At 45.8% G+C, this 17,097-nt stretch overlaps 1 protein-coding gene across 1 annotated transcript in view; it reads left to right on the top strand.

Annotated features, from left to right (window-relative positions):
* WDR88 (WD repeat domain 88) overlaps positions 1–16,556 on the top strand; it is a gene marked incomplete at both ends in the record, with an annotated part of 36,447 nt that extends 19,891 nt beyond the window's left edge. The window contains 6 exons of the mRNA XM_082677804.1: positions 908–1,037; positions 8,394–8,581; positions 10,652–10,734; positions 12,488–12,556; positions 14,337–14,429; positions 16,383–16,556. Coding sequence (XP_082533930.1) covers positions 908–1,037; positions 8,394–8,581; positions 10,652–10,734; positions 12,488–12,556; positions 14,337–14,429; positions 16,383–16,556 — 737 coding nt within the window. The remainder of the gene's footprint in view (positions 1–907; positions 1,038–8,393; positions 8,582–10,651; positions 10,735–12,487; positions 12,557–14,336; positions 14,430–16,382) is intronic.
* Between the last annotated feature and the right edge of the window lie 541 nt (positions 16,557–17,097).

Here is a 17,097-nt window from a genome sequence, read left to right as displayed (position 1 = left end):
AAAAAATCATCGTATGTCAATTTCCCAGTTGTAATCCTATATAATGATTATGCAAGATGTTATCACTGGGGGAAACTGGGTGATGGGATCTCTCTGTATTATTCCTTACAACTGCATGTGAGTTAACAGTTATCTCAAAAGAAAAAGTTAAAAAATACATAATCATTGTAAAAAAAAATTAGTAAGTGTGTACAGTAAAAAGAGCAAGGCTGCCGTACCTGTTTGGACTCCTCCCTGGAGGTACGTATTATTAACAGTACATTGCTGGGTGGCCTTCGTGTGTGTGTGTGTGTGTGTGTGTGTGTGTGTGTGTGTGTGTGTGTGTTTGCACACACACAGTACTACTTCCCACATGCATTTAATGTATTTTTATCAACATGGCACCGTGATAGGTGCACTGCCCCAGAGCTTGCATATTTCCTTAATGTATCACCGCACACTCTACCTCTCCTCACGCTCGGAGTTCTAGCTGCACGCCACGCCCCTCCATGCTCTCTCCCCACGCCGGACCTTGGCACGTGCTGTTCCTTCTGCCTAGAGCACTCTTCCTTTCCTGCTTCCCTCGATAACTTTTAGGTCCCTTCCTCGACCTCTCGGGGCTGGGCCAGGCTTCCTTCTGCTGGCTGGGAGCCATGGCATATGCTGCAGATCGTTGCCTGCTCAAGGGTGTCTCCGCATCCACGTGGGAGCTCTGCAGGGGCAGCGGCAGGGGCGGGGGGCAGTGCTCCTCCAAAGCCTGGTTCACGGCAGGCACCTTGTGTGAGTGCAGAGTCCCTTGTGAAAACCAGAGCTGCATCTCTGTAATACTGTCGCTGTCCAGGGGAGCAGGGTGAGCCTCTGCGTCCCTTGGAGCCTGTGGCCCAGAGTATGGAACGCACGGTAACGAGTCACTTTCCTTGTGCCTCAGATCATCACAGGATGTCGGTCACAGCGTGCTGCTTTGACCCAGACAGCCAGAAGGTGGCTTCCGTCTCACTGGACGGGAGCATCAAGATCTGGGATGCGACATCCCAGGCCACGCTGCTCACCATCACCAAGTGAGGAGGCCCTGGGAGGCCGGGCAGCATCCTGCGGCGGGGAGGTGGGTGGGAGTCCCCCTTCACGCCCTCCTGGATTCGGCCTGTGCCCCTTTGGCTCCCCAGCTGGTGTCAACGTGGGGCATCTCCAACTATGGTCCGCTGGTGCTGTGAGGAGGCTGGAGATGGAGAAAGGGAAGGGGACCGACAGGCAGGGGGAAACCACTAGCTGTGGTCCCTGGGCTGGGACGGCCCTCAGATGCATTCATTTCAGTGTGAGCCAACACTGGCAAACATTGTGCAGTGTCCCACTCCCACCCCAAAATGTGGATTTCCAGCATCCCATAAAATGGGATGATCTGATAATCCAGGGCCTGCAAGGGTCACTTTGTGGCCACCGGCACCAAGTGGGTGGCCAGCCCTCTCCAGCGGGCCTTGGAGTCAGGATCCCAGAATGTGCATATGCCCTGTCACCCTGCCCACTCGGCTCAGTTACGAGCCCGGCCGGCTTGGACCAGGCTTTCCCCTGGGGGTCTGGCCCGGGGTTAAGAGAGTGCAGGTTCTCATCCTGCGTGACCTTGGACCTTAGTTTCCTCACCTGCAAACTGAGCCCAGGTGAGGTCTGCACGAGATAACACACAGGCTGCATGGTGGGCGCTCAACACGGGCTCTGTTACCAAGGGTGACTCCCGTGGACACCAGGGTCGGGAGGGGCCGTGGGACACCTGCCCTGCTCCTTAGACCTACTCCGTGGTGGCAGTGAGGAGGGTGACGCAGCAGAGGCGGCCGCAGCTCCAGCTGTGGGTGTCACAATCCACTCCACTTTGCTTCCCCAAGGAGGGTGGAAAGGGAGCTAAGGAAAATGTCTATTGGTATATTGGATTGACCCACATTTGTGAATTTTCTGGAAATGTAGCTTTTAGCAAGAAAACATAGACAAGGATTCTCAGGGCTACAGGACAGGGCTGGCTTCATGGCATGAACCTCTGAAGTTACACAGGGCTCCACACACAGAAAGTCTCACACTTGATTTCATGCTCTGCCGTTGATATCTTGAAATTCTTCATTTTTGAACAAGGGACCTCGAATTTTTTATTTTAAAAATATGTAATTTACTTTTTGAAAATGTAAAGCATGCAACACAGTACAAAATTTAAAAGGTACAAAAAGATATATAGTGAAAAATCTCTCTCTTACCTGTCTCGTAACCATTGTTTCCCCAGAAGCCATCACTTTTCCCCCTTCTTTCCTGCCTGCTGGCTGCCTTCCTTAACAGCTTTATTGAGATATAATTCATACACATCATACAACTCACCCATTTCCAGTGTACAATTCAGTGGTTTGGGGGATATTACATTATTATTTTTTAATTGTGGTAAAATATAGAATTTTAACCATTTTAAACTTATTTCACTGACATTACATTTACAATATTGTGCAGCCACCACCACTTTCTATTTCCAAAACCCTTTTATCACCCAAACAGAAACTCGGTACCTGTTAATAATAATTCCCCGCTCTCCCCAACCCTAGCCCCTAGTAACCTCTATTCTACTTTCTGCCTCTATGAATTTTCTTATACTAGAAATTTCATATGAATGGAATCATACATTATTTGTCCTTTTGTGTCTGGCTTATTTCACCTAACATAATGTTTTGTTTTGTTTTTTAACATCTTTATTGGAGTATAATTGCTTTACAATGGAGTGTTAGATTCTGCTTTATACCAAAGTGAATCAGCTATACATATACATATATCCCCGTATCTCTTCCCTTTTGCATCTCCCTCCCTCCCACTCTCCCTATCCCACCCCTCTAGGTGATCACAAAGCACCGAGCTGATCTCCCTGTGCTATGCGGCTGCTTCCCACTAGCTATCTGTTTTACATTTGGTCGTGTATATATGTCCATGCCACTCTCTCACTTTGTCCCAGCTTACCCTTCCCCCTCCCTATGTCCTCAAGTCCATTCTCTAGTAGGTCTGCGTCTTTATTCCCATCTTGCCCCTAGGTTCTTCATGCCCCCTTTTTTTTTAGATTCCATATATATGTGTTGGCATACGGTATTTGTTTTTCTCTTTCTGACTTACTTCACTCTGTATGACAGACTCTAGGTCCATTATGGACACTTAGGTTGCTTCCATGTCCTGGCTATTGTAAATAGAGCTGCAGTGAACATTGTGGTACATGACTCTTTTTGAATTATGGTTTTCTCAGGGTATATGCCCAGTAGTGGGATTGCTGGGTCATACCGTAGTTTTATTTTTAGTTTTTTAAGGAACCTCCATACTGTTCTCCATAGAGACTGTATCAATTTACATTCCCACCAACAGTGCAAGAGGGTTCATTTTCTCCACACCTTCTCCAGCATTTATTGTTTCTAGATTTTTTGATGATGGCCATTCTGACTGGTGTGAGATGATATCTCATTGTAGTTTTGATTTGCATTTCTCTAATGATTAATGATGTTGAGCATTCTTTCATGTGTTTATAGGCAATCTGTATATCTTCTTTGGAGACATGTCCGTTTAGATCTTCTGCCTATTTTTGGATTGGGCTGTTTGGTTTTTTGATAATGAGCTGCATGAGCTGCTTATAAATTTTGGAGATTAATCCTTTGTCACTTGCTTCATTTGCGACTAATTTTCTCCCATTCTGAGGGTTGTCTTTTTGCCTTGTTTATGGTTTCCTTTGCTGTGCAAAAGCTTTTAAGTTTCATTAGGTCCCATTTGTTTATTTTTGTTTTTATTTCCATTTCTTTAGGAGGTGGGCCAAAAAGCATCTTGCTCTGAGTTATGTCAAAGAGTGTTCTGCCTGTGTTTTCCTCTAAGAGTTTGATAGTGTCTGGCCTTACATTTAGGTATTTAATCCATTTTGAGTTTATTTTTGTGTATGGTGTTAGGGAGTGTTCTAATTTCATCCTTTTACATGTAGCTGTCCAGTTTTCCCAGTGCCACTTATTGAAGAGGCTGTCTTTTCTCCATTGTATATTCTTGCCTCCTTCATCAAAGATAAGGTGACCATATGTGCTTGGGTTTATCTCTGGGCTTTCTATCCTGTTCCATTGATCTATATTTCTGTTTTTGTGCCAGTACCATACTGTCTTGATTACTGTAGCTTTGTAGTATAGTCTGAAATCAGGGAGCCTGATTCCTCCAGCTCCATTTTTCTTTCTCAAGATTGCTTTGGTTATTCAGGGTCTTTTGCGTTTCCATACAAATTGCGAATTTTTTTATTCTAGTTCGTGAAAAACGCCATTGGTAGTTTGACAGGGATTGCATTGAATCTGTAGATTGCTTGGGTAGTATAGGCATTTTCACAATGTTGATTCTTCCAATCCAAGAACATGATATATCTCTCCATCTATTTGTATTATCTTTAATTTCTTTCATCAGTGTATTATAATTTTCTTCATACAGGTCTTTTGTCTCCTTAGGTAGGCTTATTCCTAGGTATTTTATTCTTTTTGTTGCAATGGTAAATGGGAGTGTCTTCTTAATTTCACTTTCAGATTTTTCATCATTAGTGTATAGGAATGCAAGAGATTTCTGTGCATTAATTTTGTATCCTGCTACTCTACCAAATTCATTGATTAGCTCTAGTAGTTTTCTGGTAGCGTCTTTAGGATTCTCTATGTATAGTATCATGTCATCTGCAAACAGTGACAGCTTTACTTCTTCTTTTCCGATTTGGATTCCTTTTATTTCTTTTTCTTCTTTGATTGCTGTGGCTAAAACTTCCAAAACAATGTTGAATAATAGTGGTGAGAGTGGGCAACCTTGTCTTGTTCCTGATCTTGGTGGAAATGGTTTCAGTTTTTCACCATTGAGGACGATGTTGGCTGTGGGTTTGAACCTACTTTCTGGAGGGTTTTCATCATAAATGGGTGTTGAATTTTGTCGAAAGCTTTTTCTGCATCTATTGAGATGATCATATGGTTTTTATTCTTCAGTTTGTTAATGTAGTGTATCACATTGATTGATTTGCGTATATTGAAGAATCCTTGTATTCCTGGGATAAACCCCACTTGATCATAGTGTATGATCCTCTTAATGTGCTGTTGGATTCTGTTTGCTAGTATTTTGTTGAGGATTTTTGCATCTATGTTCATCAGTGATATTGGCCTGTAGTTTTCTTTCTCTGTGACATCTTTGTCTGTTTTTGGTATCAGGGTGATGGTGGCTAACATAATGTTTTTAAGGTTTATATATGTTATAGCCTGTATTAGAATTTCATTCCTTTTTATGACTGAACAATATTCCATTGCATGTATATACTACATTTTGTTTCTCTATTTATCTGTTGAGGAACACGAGTTGCTTCTGTCTTTTAGCTGTTGTGAATAATGCTTCAATGAACACTGGTGTACAAATATCTGTTCAATTCCCTGCTGTCAATTCTTTTGGCTATATATCTAGAAGAGGAATTTCTGGATCATGTGGTAATATTATGTAAAGCTTTTTGAGAAACTGGCACCTTGCATTTTACTCTTGCACTGGGCCCTGCAAATTATATAGCTGGTCTTACTAGAGAAGTTTGAAAATTCATAATCTCAAATGATTTTGAAGCTTGCAAGGAATAAACACAAGTACTTTGTTATAATTTTTTTGCATCAGTTGTCAAACATAATTTAGAAAACTCAAGAGGAGAAGGAAAATCTACTGTATTTACCCATACTTTTGCTTACCATGTTCTATTTTCTGATATTCCAAGTTTCCTTCTTTCACCATTTTCTTTCTGTTTAGAAAAATTTTCTTTAGCTATTCTTTTAGGATAGGTCTGAGGGAAACAAATTCTCTTTGTTTTCCTTCATCTGAAAATGTCTTGATTCCTCCTTCAATCCTGAAGGATATTTTTTTTGCTGGATATAGAAATCTGTGCTGACAGTTCTTTTCTTTCCTCATTTGAAAACTGTCATATCACTTTTTTCTGATCGCCATGGTTTCTGATGAAGAATCCACTGCTGTTCAAATAGTTTTTCCCCTATAAGTAAGGTGTCATTTCTCTTTCATTGCTTTCAAAATTTTTTTCTTTTTCTCTACTTTTCAAAAGTTTAATTACAATGTGTCTGTGTATAGATTTCTTTGGATTTATCCTACTTGGGCTTCACTCTGCTTTTTGAATCTGTCCTTTCTAGACAATTTCTTTGATTATTTTTTCAGCTCTATGTTATTTCTCCTTTTCTTCTGAGATGCTGATTACCCAAATGTTAGATATTTTGTTATAGTCTCACAGGTTTCTAAGGCTCTTGTTTTTTTCAGTCTATTTTTTGGATTGGTTAATTTATATTGTCTGTCTTCATATTTACTGATTATTTCCTCTTTCTTCTCCATTGAGGGTTTTTGTTGCTGTTGTTGTTTTTGTTATTGTATTTTCAGTTCTAAAATTTCCATTTGGTCATTCTTTATACCTTCTATTTCTTTGCTGAGGCTTTCAATCTTTTTGCTTATTTCAAGCACGATTATAATTGTCCATCAAAGCATTTTTGTGATGGCGGCTTAAAAATCCTTGTCAGATAATTCTAACATCTGTGTCATCTCAGTATTGGCATCTGTTGACTCTGTTTCCCATTCATGTTGAGATTTTCCTGGCTCTTAGTATGATGAGTGAATTTCAGTTGCATCCTGGGCATTTTGAGTATTGCATTACGAGACTCTAAGTCTTACTTAAATCTTCTGTTTTAGCAGCCTACCTCATTAGAGCCTGGCAAGGGTGGCAGTCTAGACTCAAGACTTTGCTGACAGGGGTGGGGATGGGATTGCAGTTTTTCCCAAGATTTTTCACTGGAGTAAGGCAGGCATTGTGTAAAGGTTTTCTGTCTTACTAGGCTATCCCTTTGGCTAGGGAGAACAGGCTTTTCTTGGGAGCTTTTTATCCAGTCCTTATTGTTTTGGGGGTTGCAGCCTTTCCCGGTACCCAGTCCAGGATATAAGAAACAAAAAGAAAACTACAGGGACTCAACAGCATGCCATCCTTGGGTCCCAAGATCCTTAGCTGGTCTGCCTTCTCTTCTCCACCTTTTACAGTCTTCTGTTTGCTTTATAAATGCCCAGGCCTGTTAGCTGTACTCTTTTTTAAAAAATAAATTTATTTATTTTATTTATTTATTTTTGGCTGCATTGGGTCTTCATTGCTGCATGCGGGCTTTCTCTAGTTGCGGAGAGTGGGGGCTACTCTTTGTTGCAGTGCATGGGCTTCTCATTGCGGTGGCTTCTCTTGTTGCCGAGCTGGGCTCTAGGCACGCGGACTTCAGTAGTTGTGGCACGCGGGCTCAGTAGTTGTGGCACGTGGACTCAGTAGTTGTGGCACACGGGCTGAGTTGCTCTGTGGGGTTGCTCTGAGGCATGTGGGATCTTCCCGGACCAGGGCTCGAAACTGTGTGCCCTGCATTGGCAGGTGGATTCTTAACCATTGTGCCACCAGGGAAGCCCCTGTTAGCTGTACTTAACAGGAGGAAAGGGGAGCAGTACATTGACTCCGTCTTGTCCAGAACATTTTCCCCAAACTTTTGCACTAAGTAAAATGGTCTTTTATGTTATGTGGAGTTTATCTGAAATGAGAGCTGCATCCTGGAAAAGAGAGAGAGCCTTGGTTTAAACCTCAGCGACAGTCTCTGGATTCAGAGGAGGGCTTGTTATTCACCTCCAGTATATGCTGGGATGGTTCTTGCCCCACCAGGCACTGGGATTTGGACATTTTAAGCCTGGACACCCCTGGGAAGCCGACATTTCTTCTCCTTTGATCCTACTCAGTTTGTGAGCTTCAGAGAACTAAAAGAGTCTAAAACTCTGACTTGAGCTCTAGAAAACAGTTTTGTTCAACCTTTTCTTCATTTAGATGAATTGATATTATAATCCAGGCTACTCAGAGATGCTCAATTATGTTTATAAGTTTGCTTGAAAACTTATGGAGATGACATAAGTCACAGGGAAAATACTTAAGGAGATGACAGTCACAGGGAAAATACTTTGAAGATCATAACAAAACAAAGAAAAGCAAAATTCTGACAATTCTTTTCTGTAAAAAAATAAGACATTTAAAAATTGAGAATGGGGCTTCCCTGGTGGCGCAGTGGTTGAGAGTCCGCCTGCCGATGCAGGGGACACAGGTTCGTGCCCCGGTCCGGGAAGATCCCACATGCTGCGGAGCGACTGGACCCGTGAGCCATGGCCGCTGAGCCTGCGCGTCCAGAGCCTGTGCTCCGCAATGGGAGAGGCCACGACAGTGAGAGGCCCGCATACCGCAAAAAAAAAAAAAAAAGGAATGGGGTCACAGGATATCAGCTCCAATGCCCCCTCCACTCACCTCCCCTTTAGTGTGTCCTCGGATCCTCCAGGAGTGATGTACTAATGTGTGCACCCTTCCATATATGTTTCAGAGCACACACCAATGCAATCTCAAACTGCTGTTTTACCTTCAGTGGCCATTTCCTGTGTACAAGCTCTTGGGATAAAACCTTAAAAATATGGAACGTCCATACAGGGGAGTTTCGAAACCGTGGAGCCTGTGTGACTCTGATGCAGGGTCATGAAGGTTCTGTGAGCTCCTGCCACTTTGCCAGAGACAGTGAGTAATTAAATGTTGAAGGATTCCACACCCGTGGGAGTGCTGGGGTAGAGTTCCTCACGTTCCATTCATGTGGACTTTCCTTAGTATAAAGAGGTGATTTCCAATGATGCCAGTGGTGAGGGTGGATTTATTTTCCCCAAGAACAGAAAAGCCAAGAGGGAGATTCATATGCACAAGTTTGCAAATGATGGAAACTCAGTTTGATATAGCTTAAGCAACAAGATAAATCTGTTAACATTTTTTTCAAATCTATTTTTTTTATTGTTTTTTTTTCTTTTTAACATCTTTATTGGAGTATAATTGCTTTACAATGGTGTGTTCGTTTCTACTGTATAACAAAGTGAATCAGCTATACATATCCCCATATCCCCATATCCCCTCCCTCTTGCGTCTCCCTCCCACCCTCCCTATCCCACCCCTCTAGGTGGTCACAAAGCACTGAGCTGATCTCCCTGCGCTATGTGGCTGCTTCCCACTAGCTATCTGTTTTACATTTGGTAGTGTATGTATGTCCATGCCACTCTCTAACTTCATCCAGGAGCTGGTCACCCTTCAGGAGGGCTGTGTCCAGACAGACAATGCTCTCAGGAAGCCAACCTTCCGCTCTATCCTTCAGCTCAGCTTCTCTCTTGTACTGACCTTTCTCCTCAAGGAGGCAAAGATGGCCTCTGGTGGTCCAGGCCAACAAAGGTTCTGGTCACTGGCAATCCTAGAGAAAGAGAAAACCTCTTTCTGGTGGTGCCCGTACAAGTCCCAGGGAAGACTCACATTGGCTCAGCTGGGGATACATGCCCATCTCTGAACCAACCCCTTTAGCAGGGGATGAAAGGCTCTGATTGGCCGTGCCTGCGGGACTTGCCCATCCTTAGAGCTGGAGGTCAGAGTCGGTACCCTCTGAACCAGAGGCACTGAGAATATGTGAGGGATGTTTCTGCATGGGACATTGGAGAGCTGTTTCCAGATGAAGGGGCCTGGATGTGACCAGGAGCAATGCCAGGAAGCAGCCAGGGGCAGCTGGCCCCAGTGAGAGCTGTGACTGCTCCCGACACCCAGGAGCCAAATGTTATTACTCTACTCCGCGGTCCTCGTGGGGAGTAGGGCTTGCTCTGTGTGTCAAGGGGAGTACCCAGCCAACATGCACATAGTCAGGGCCTGGCTTGAGAAACGTTTCCCTCTTCAGAAGCAGCCTCTGTGTAAGTAAGACCCCGCTGTGAGGTGCCCCACCAGCTCCTGTCCTTGGCATTATAAGTTTCAGAGTTGCGTATAGTGAGTCAATCACCACTATTTGCGGATTCTGTGTTTGTGAATTTACCTACTGGGTAAAATTTATTTGTAAGCCTGAAATCAATACTCATGGCACTTTTGCAGCCACCCATAGATACATGCAGAGCGGCAAGAAGCTTGCCATGTGCACACGGTCCCAGCTGAGGCTGAACAAGGTGACCCTCCGCCTTCTCCTTTCAGTTCTCTTATCATAAGGTGTCCTTGCTGCGATCTCTTTAGTCCCACTTTTTTGCATTTTGTGCTCTTTGTTGATGATTTTGCTGTTTAAAGGGGCCCCCAGCATAGTGCTGAAGTGCTGTCTAGTGTCCTAACTGCAAGAAGCCTGTGATGTGCCTTACAGGGAAAACACGTTAGATACGCCTCATTCAGACATGAGTTATAATGCTGGTGGCCATGAAATCAATGTTAATAAATAAGCAATATGTATCAACTAAGGTGTTGTTAAACAGAAACAGACAGAAAACAAGGTTATGTACTGATGGGTTAATGAAAATGTTGTAACCAGAGGCTCACAGGAACCTAACCCTGCGTTTCCCCTAAGACCAATCATCACCCATTGAGTGTTTGTGATGACTTTGTAGAACGCAACTACCATGAATATCGAGCGTCAACTGTAATTGATTGGGGGTTGTTGAGTCCCACCCGGAAGGGGTTTGGGTGTCCTCAGAGTGAGCCATGGTAGCACCTCACAGATGCATCTGCGGCCTGCTTGGGCCTCACCAGAGGGGGAAACAGTTGGTTGAGGAAGGTGACGCCCTGAGACTCTTTCATTTTGTGTTCCAGCCTCTTTGCTTGTGTCTGGAGGGTTCGACAAGACTGTGGCTATTTGGGATGTAGGAGAAGGCTACCGGAAGCTCTCCTTGAAGGTACCAATGCCAGCATCAGATAGAAGATCTGAGCTTCATTCTTCATTTCATGCTGGGTGCTGGGTGCTGGGGATACAACAGTGAGACAGACCTAAATGTTCGCAATGGAGCTGACACCTCTATGGGCAAGGTCAGACCAGGAACCAACAAACAAATCCTCCATAGTGATGAGTGACAGAGTAGCCACAACAGGGTGATATGATAGAAACAGACTCCAGGGACTAATCCACAGTGGGAGGGCCTCTTGGAGAAGGTGGCCTTTGAGCTGAGAACTGGATGGCAAAGAAAGACTGGATGAGTGAGGATCTTGGGGAAGGGCGTTCCAGGAAGAGGGAGCAGCAAATGCAAAAACTCTGAGGAGGGTCAGTGTCTATGAACAGCAGAAATGACTGTGCAAAAGGTTGAATGCCATCATGAGGCATGCATAGAAAGCTGTGGGGCTTCAGAATGGTGGGTGTCAATGGTGGGTGAGTACTTTTGGCTGCAGGTTAGAGGAGACTCAACTTAAAGTGGCTGTATGGTAAGGAGATGGATGGTGCAACACAACGAGAACCCAACGGTCAGGCAGCCCCAGGATCGGCTACGTCAGTGCCTCTGTTCCAGGGGCCCCCACCCCGAGACTTCTGCACACCCCTTGATCTTGTGATCTCATGGCCGCCTTTGGCTGTGAATGCTTGCATTGATGACTCTTGGTTTCTCTATTTCCTGTGACCCAAATGTAGACTGTGTCCCCTTGATCACCATAACATTCAGTATCCCAAAGCTGTTCTGTCTGACCCTCTTCTCTGTGGGTTTGGAGAGGCAAGGGGAGTTTACATCATAGCACGTGAATGGCTTAAAACTGAATGTTGTGGTTAAGAGTCCCCTTGTGTTCCCATCAGGCCATTCTATCCTCCCTTCTTCTCTCCTCTCCTCTCTCTATTCTTCCACCCTCCGATTCCTGTCCTTTTGTTATGCACAGCAGTTTAACCTCACTGCTGCTTCCTTCCCTCGTACCACGCCTCACCATTCACCTCTTTCCATTAGGGGAAGGCCAAAGAATGAGACAGATGCTGACACAGAGCTCTGACATCATTAAGTGTTTGAACCAGCAAGTATTTATCTCCTCTAAATTCCTTTTACCCCAGGAAAATAACCCCCATTTATTTAAGCCACAGTGGGTAGGTTTGCAGTTACTTGAAGCCAAAAGCTCCCTCACCAATAGGATCACTAAGTGGTATTTCCTAGAACAAAGAATACAAACAAAAACCTGCAAGAGGTGCTCTGGGACCAGCTGGGAATATAATTTTTTTTTCCCATTGTGCTAAGCACCAGAGTACTATTTTTAAAAACTCATATGGTGCTGTGATATATACATGAATCCCAAGCTTTTACACTTTGTACTCCACTTTAAATATCGTGGGTGAAACCAGGGAAGCACAATTAATTGCTCTTAAAAGTAAGCAATGGGGCTTCCCTGGTGGCGCAGTGGTTGAGAGTCCGCCTGCCGATGCAGGGGACACGGGTTCATGCCCCAGTCCAGGAAGATCCCACAGGCCGCGGAGCGGCTGGGCCCGTGAGCCATGGCCGCTGAGCCTGCGCGTCCGGAGCCTGTGCTCCGCAACAGGAGAGGCCATAACAGTGAGAGGCCCGCATACCAAAAAAAAAAAAAAAAAGTAAGCAACGTTGGATTCTTGACTTTGTTTGTTTGGTTTTTGTTGTTCTTTCAAAGGTTTTTTTTTCTAGGTCCTCTTAAAATTCTACTTTTCTTCAGGGCCATAATGACTGGGTGATGGATGTTGCCATCAGCAACAACAAGAAATGGATCCTGTCTGCTTCGAAGGTAAAAGTGGCCAACCTTTGAGTGACTTAAAATCTCTATCACATTTGTGAGAATTAGTGTTAGCAGAAGTGCATTGTCAAGTAAAATTCCTCAGTCTGAAGGACCGAGCAGCTCAGTCTGAAGGCTATACCTGGCCAGGCCGACCCCATCCAGGAAGCGGGAACGTGGAAAGTGGGTCCTTTGCTCATATGGGAAGTTGCCAGGTATTTCTTTGCACAGTTGTCATTTGAACTTCATTGGAGCAAGGGCCTGTCCAGACTGGTAAGTGATGGAGCCAACAGGGGGCCTTGGAGGGAAAGGGGTCAGCTCGTGGGCAAGCAGACAACCCCAAGGTTCCAGGTGGGTCGTCCCTCGCTAGTCACTGCATCCTGGGATTCCTGTGCCAATGGCACGTAACAGACAGCCCAGGATATCCTGAGGGCTGTCCTTCATGTGTGAGCACCAAGAAGTGGGGTCCCACCTTGTCCCCCAACCTTTGTTAGAGCCATCTTATTCTCTAGGCTGGGGGTTTCTAGGTGTATAAAAACGTGGGCAAGACTCTGCCTGCCACGATCAACTTCTTAGAGAGCCAATGCAGGATACCATCACACCTGACCAAAAACCCCATAATATTATAATACATAATAAAAATTATATGCCAATGTGTTGTTACTTTAGCATAAAAAATGTGAAAAATATTGTCAATTATATCTCAGTAAAGCTGGAAAAAAGTAAAAATGCAAGACAAAGTATCAAAAATGAGTGTTTATTTGAAATTATGTCTTATTTATTTTTCTGTTACATAAATGCTATTATTTAAACAAAACAACAACAGGACTAATCAATAACAGTGATTAGTAGTAACTGATAATTAAGCAAATACGGTTAAGAAAAAAATATATTTTAGGGCTTCCCTGGTGGCGCAGTGGTTGAGAGTCTGCCTGCCGATGCAGGGGACACGGGTTCGTGCCCCGGTCCGGGAAGATCCCACATGCTGTGGAGCGGCTGGGCCCGTGAGCCATGGCCGCTGAGCCTGCGTGTCTGGAGCCTGTGCTCTGCAATGGGAGAGGCCACAACAGATAGAGGCAGATCATACAGAGGGTTACCTATAACCTCACCCTCCAGTTGCCACTTGCATTGTGTGGTATATTCATCACAATTGATGAACTAATATTGATATATAATTATTAATTACAGTCCATGGTTTAAGTTTCACTCTTTATGTTGTGTGGGTTTTGCCAAATGCATGTCATGTATCTACCATCACAGTATCATACAGAACAATTTCACTGTCCTAAAAACTCCTTGTGCTGCACTTGTGCTGCATCCCTCCCCTTCTTCCCCAGAGTCCCTGGCGACCACTGACCTTTTTACTGTCTCCATATTTTTGCCTTTCCCATAACGTTATATAGTTGGAATCATACAGTATGTAGCCTTTTCAGACTGGCTTCTTTCACTTAGAAATTTGTATTTAAGGCTCCTCCATGTCCTTTTTGTGGCTTAACAGTTCATTTCTTTCTTTTTTAATCACTGAATAATATTCTGTCACATTAATGTACCACAGTTTGTTTATTCTCTTATTCAGGGACATCTTGTTGGTTGCTTCCAGTTTGGGGGACGTGGGACTTCCAGTGCTAAGGCTAGGATGGTGCTAGAGAAACTGGGACAGTTGGTCACCCTAACTGTCCCTCTGCATGTCGAAGTTGTCCACATGTAACCTGGATGCCATGCCCCTCCCTGGGTCATCCAAGCCTAACGAACCCATTTTGTAACTGCTGGTTTGCTGTTTAACTTGTTTTAGGATAAGACCATGAGACTATGGAATATTGAAGAAATTGACCAAATTCCTTTGGTAATCGAGTATAAAAAGGCCCGGGGCTTAAAGCTGAAACAGGTTGGTATTGGGTAAAATGAAGCCAAAAGAAGGCTTTCATTAGTTCTCTCTACAAATTTATTCTTTGAACAAACTGGGCAAGTGGGGATAAAACTATGAACAAACAGATTGACATTTTTGCCCTGAGGGAGCTTACATTTCTAAAAGGGGAGACAAACAATGAATAAAGAAATTAGAAAAATATGTAGTAAGTCACATGATGATAAGTAGTTTGGAGGAAAATAACATAGGAAAGGGAAGCGGGAGTGCGGGCAGTTGCAGCATTCTACAGGGTGGTCAGGATGGGTCTCATTGAGAAGGTGACATTTGTTCAAAGACTTGAAGGTAGTGAGGGAGTGAGCTGTGCAGCTCTTTTAGGGAAAGAACATCCCAGCAAAGGGAAGAGCCCATGTGGAGACCCTGAGGCAGGAGTGAGCCTCGTGCTGAGGACTGGAGTGAGCAGGGTGGGTGGGAGGCGATGAGGCTGGAGGGAGTCCTGGAGGGAGGCTGGCACACAGCTAGACCCCGTGTGGGCCTCCTACGCTCCTGCAGCAGAACCCCGGCCAGGTCCCCAGTGCCCCGTTGCCCATGGATGGGGCTCAGGTCCCAATTCTCTAGTGGATGATCATGGCGGGTACATCTTCTGCTTCACCAGGTATAGCCAGGGCTGGCCCTGGGCAGTGGAGGCCAGTCCCTGCTGGGGCCTCGCATTGCAGGCACCTGGCTGCCACCTCAAGAGGCTGAGGAGTCCCTGCTGGGCCCTCGTGAATCCTGGAGCTCCCTAGGCCTGTCTCCACTCAGAAGGCCTGGCTGGGAGCCACTGCTTCTGGGGATGGCTAATTGGAGAATGGCACCGGGGGGCAGGGAGGTAAGGGGTGGGACCCAGGTGGAACCCCATCTTTGTGGCCAGCTGGTCCTCATGGCCTTTGTGGCCATGTCGGCCCGTAGGCCCTGGAAGCTGACTGGGTACAGAGCAGTGCTTGTGTCCTCCACCTGCCACCTGGGGAGGGACCCAGGAGCTGCTTCCTCTGAGCCCTGCTGTTCTGGGCTTGGGTCGTGGGAAATGATGCTGTAGAATAAGGCAGGTAAGGGATTGAATTTCTTTCTTGCAAAAGAAATAAAAGAAAGAAACCTACCTGAAGTTGTAGCAAAGACGAGCTCGCTGCATTTGACTTGCTCTGATTCAATACGAGAAACTTCAGAGGCCACACTTCCCAGAAGACCTGCCCTGGGCGGGGTTGGCCCCATCTCTCCTGCAGGCTTTGGTGCCCTGGAGCGGGCAAGAGTGGCAAAGCACAGGGGCTTGGAGAGCCAGGGCAGGGGCTTGCCGCCTGCTGGCTCGTCTCAGGGGGACCATGCTTTGGTGGCAGCCCCGAGAGATCTCTGCCCATGGCCTGAGAGCCCACAAGTGTTGCTCACTTGTTGGTGGGAAAATGTTGCAAGTGAGCTGTGCCCCTGTATCCACTGTCCTCTGGGTGCTTCGGCTCAAAGACAGAGGAGGATGCTCAGCACCTTCGTCATCTAGAAAAAAACTCCTGCTTTGTTCAGAAGTCTTGCCTACTTGATTCTCAAAAGTTAGGTATCCCCAGGATGTCAGGGAGTTAGGATAGCCCCTCGGCCCTGTACTTTTGCTCTGCACAGAACAGAGGGTGAGGTTAGACACCCACCCCAAATCCTCAGCACCATCAAGGGGCTTTCCACTCCTCCCCGCCACCCTGGGACCCCACAGCAGGGGACATGAGCTGGAAGGACCTGCACAGCTTTTGAGAGGGAAAAGAGCAGGAAGCCTGTGCTTACTCCCTCTCAGTGGCCTGCAGTTTCTATCCTTGTGCGCTTAGAGCCCCAGAGAGGGGAGGCAGCTCTTGCCTTGGCCCGGCCCAAGGCAGTTGGATCAGGGGGGAGAATTCTAACTGCATGCCTTGATCTCCTCTGATCAGCACCTCCTTTCTACTCTTTTAAAATATTTCATGTCAGTGTGAAGAATGCGACAGGCCTTTCTCCATCTACGAAAGTGACATCTTTTCTGAAACAGTCACCAAATGTGTGTTCTGCCGGTTCGATGCAAAAGACTTGTCAACAGAGGCCTCACCATCATCAGAGGGGGAGGTCTCACTGTCAAGGGAGTGCAGCCTGGGTGAGGATGGCTGATGGCCACTGGAGCCTTTGGGTGACTCGAGCACAGGCCACCTGTCATATAGGTTTCGGGGCTCTGCACAGGCCTTTCTCTGGGGCCCCTCCCCAGCGGGTGGGCCTGTCAGGCTGGGGCAGGGGCCACGCTCTGGCTGGGCTCCCACCACTGTGCCGCCTCATCAGTTCCACAGCCCCTTGGGGATCCCTCTGTCTTTAGTTTATATGCAGAATAAATATAGATTCTTTTGGAAAACAAGTGTGCATGTGAATTCTAGAAACATTTTTTGTTCTTTCTAAATTCTATGTCCTGGTGTCCATCCTGTCTCATTTTGGGAACACATTCTGGTCTCTGGATTTGCCCTGTAGAGCAGCCGCAGCCTCTTCGTTGCTGAATGAAGAGGAAGCTGTGTAGCTCCATCTGTGGAGTGGACTGTACCGTGGCACTGCGGGTGCCTCCCTGGCTAAGGCTCCCAGACGGTCACTGCTCAGAGCAGAGGAAGGTCTGGTTAGGCAAGTGGGTGGTGGGCATTTCCATCACAGAATACTTCTTGGTCTCCAC

Source organism: Grampus griseus (assembly GCF_964374135.1).
Source record: "Grampus griseus genome assembly, chromosome: 19".
Taxonomy (NCBI): domain Eukaryota; kingdom Metazoa; phylum Chordata; class Mammalia; order Artiodactyla; family Delphinidae; genus Grampus; species Grampus griseus.
Note: the sequence above shows the minus strand (reverse complement) of the source record. Positions and strands in the feature narration are given on the sequence as shown.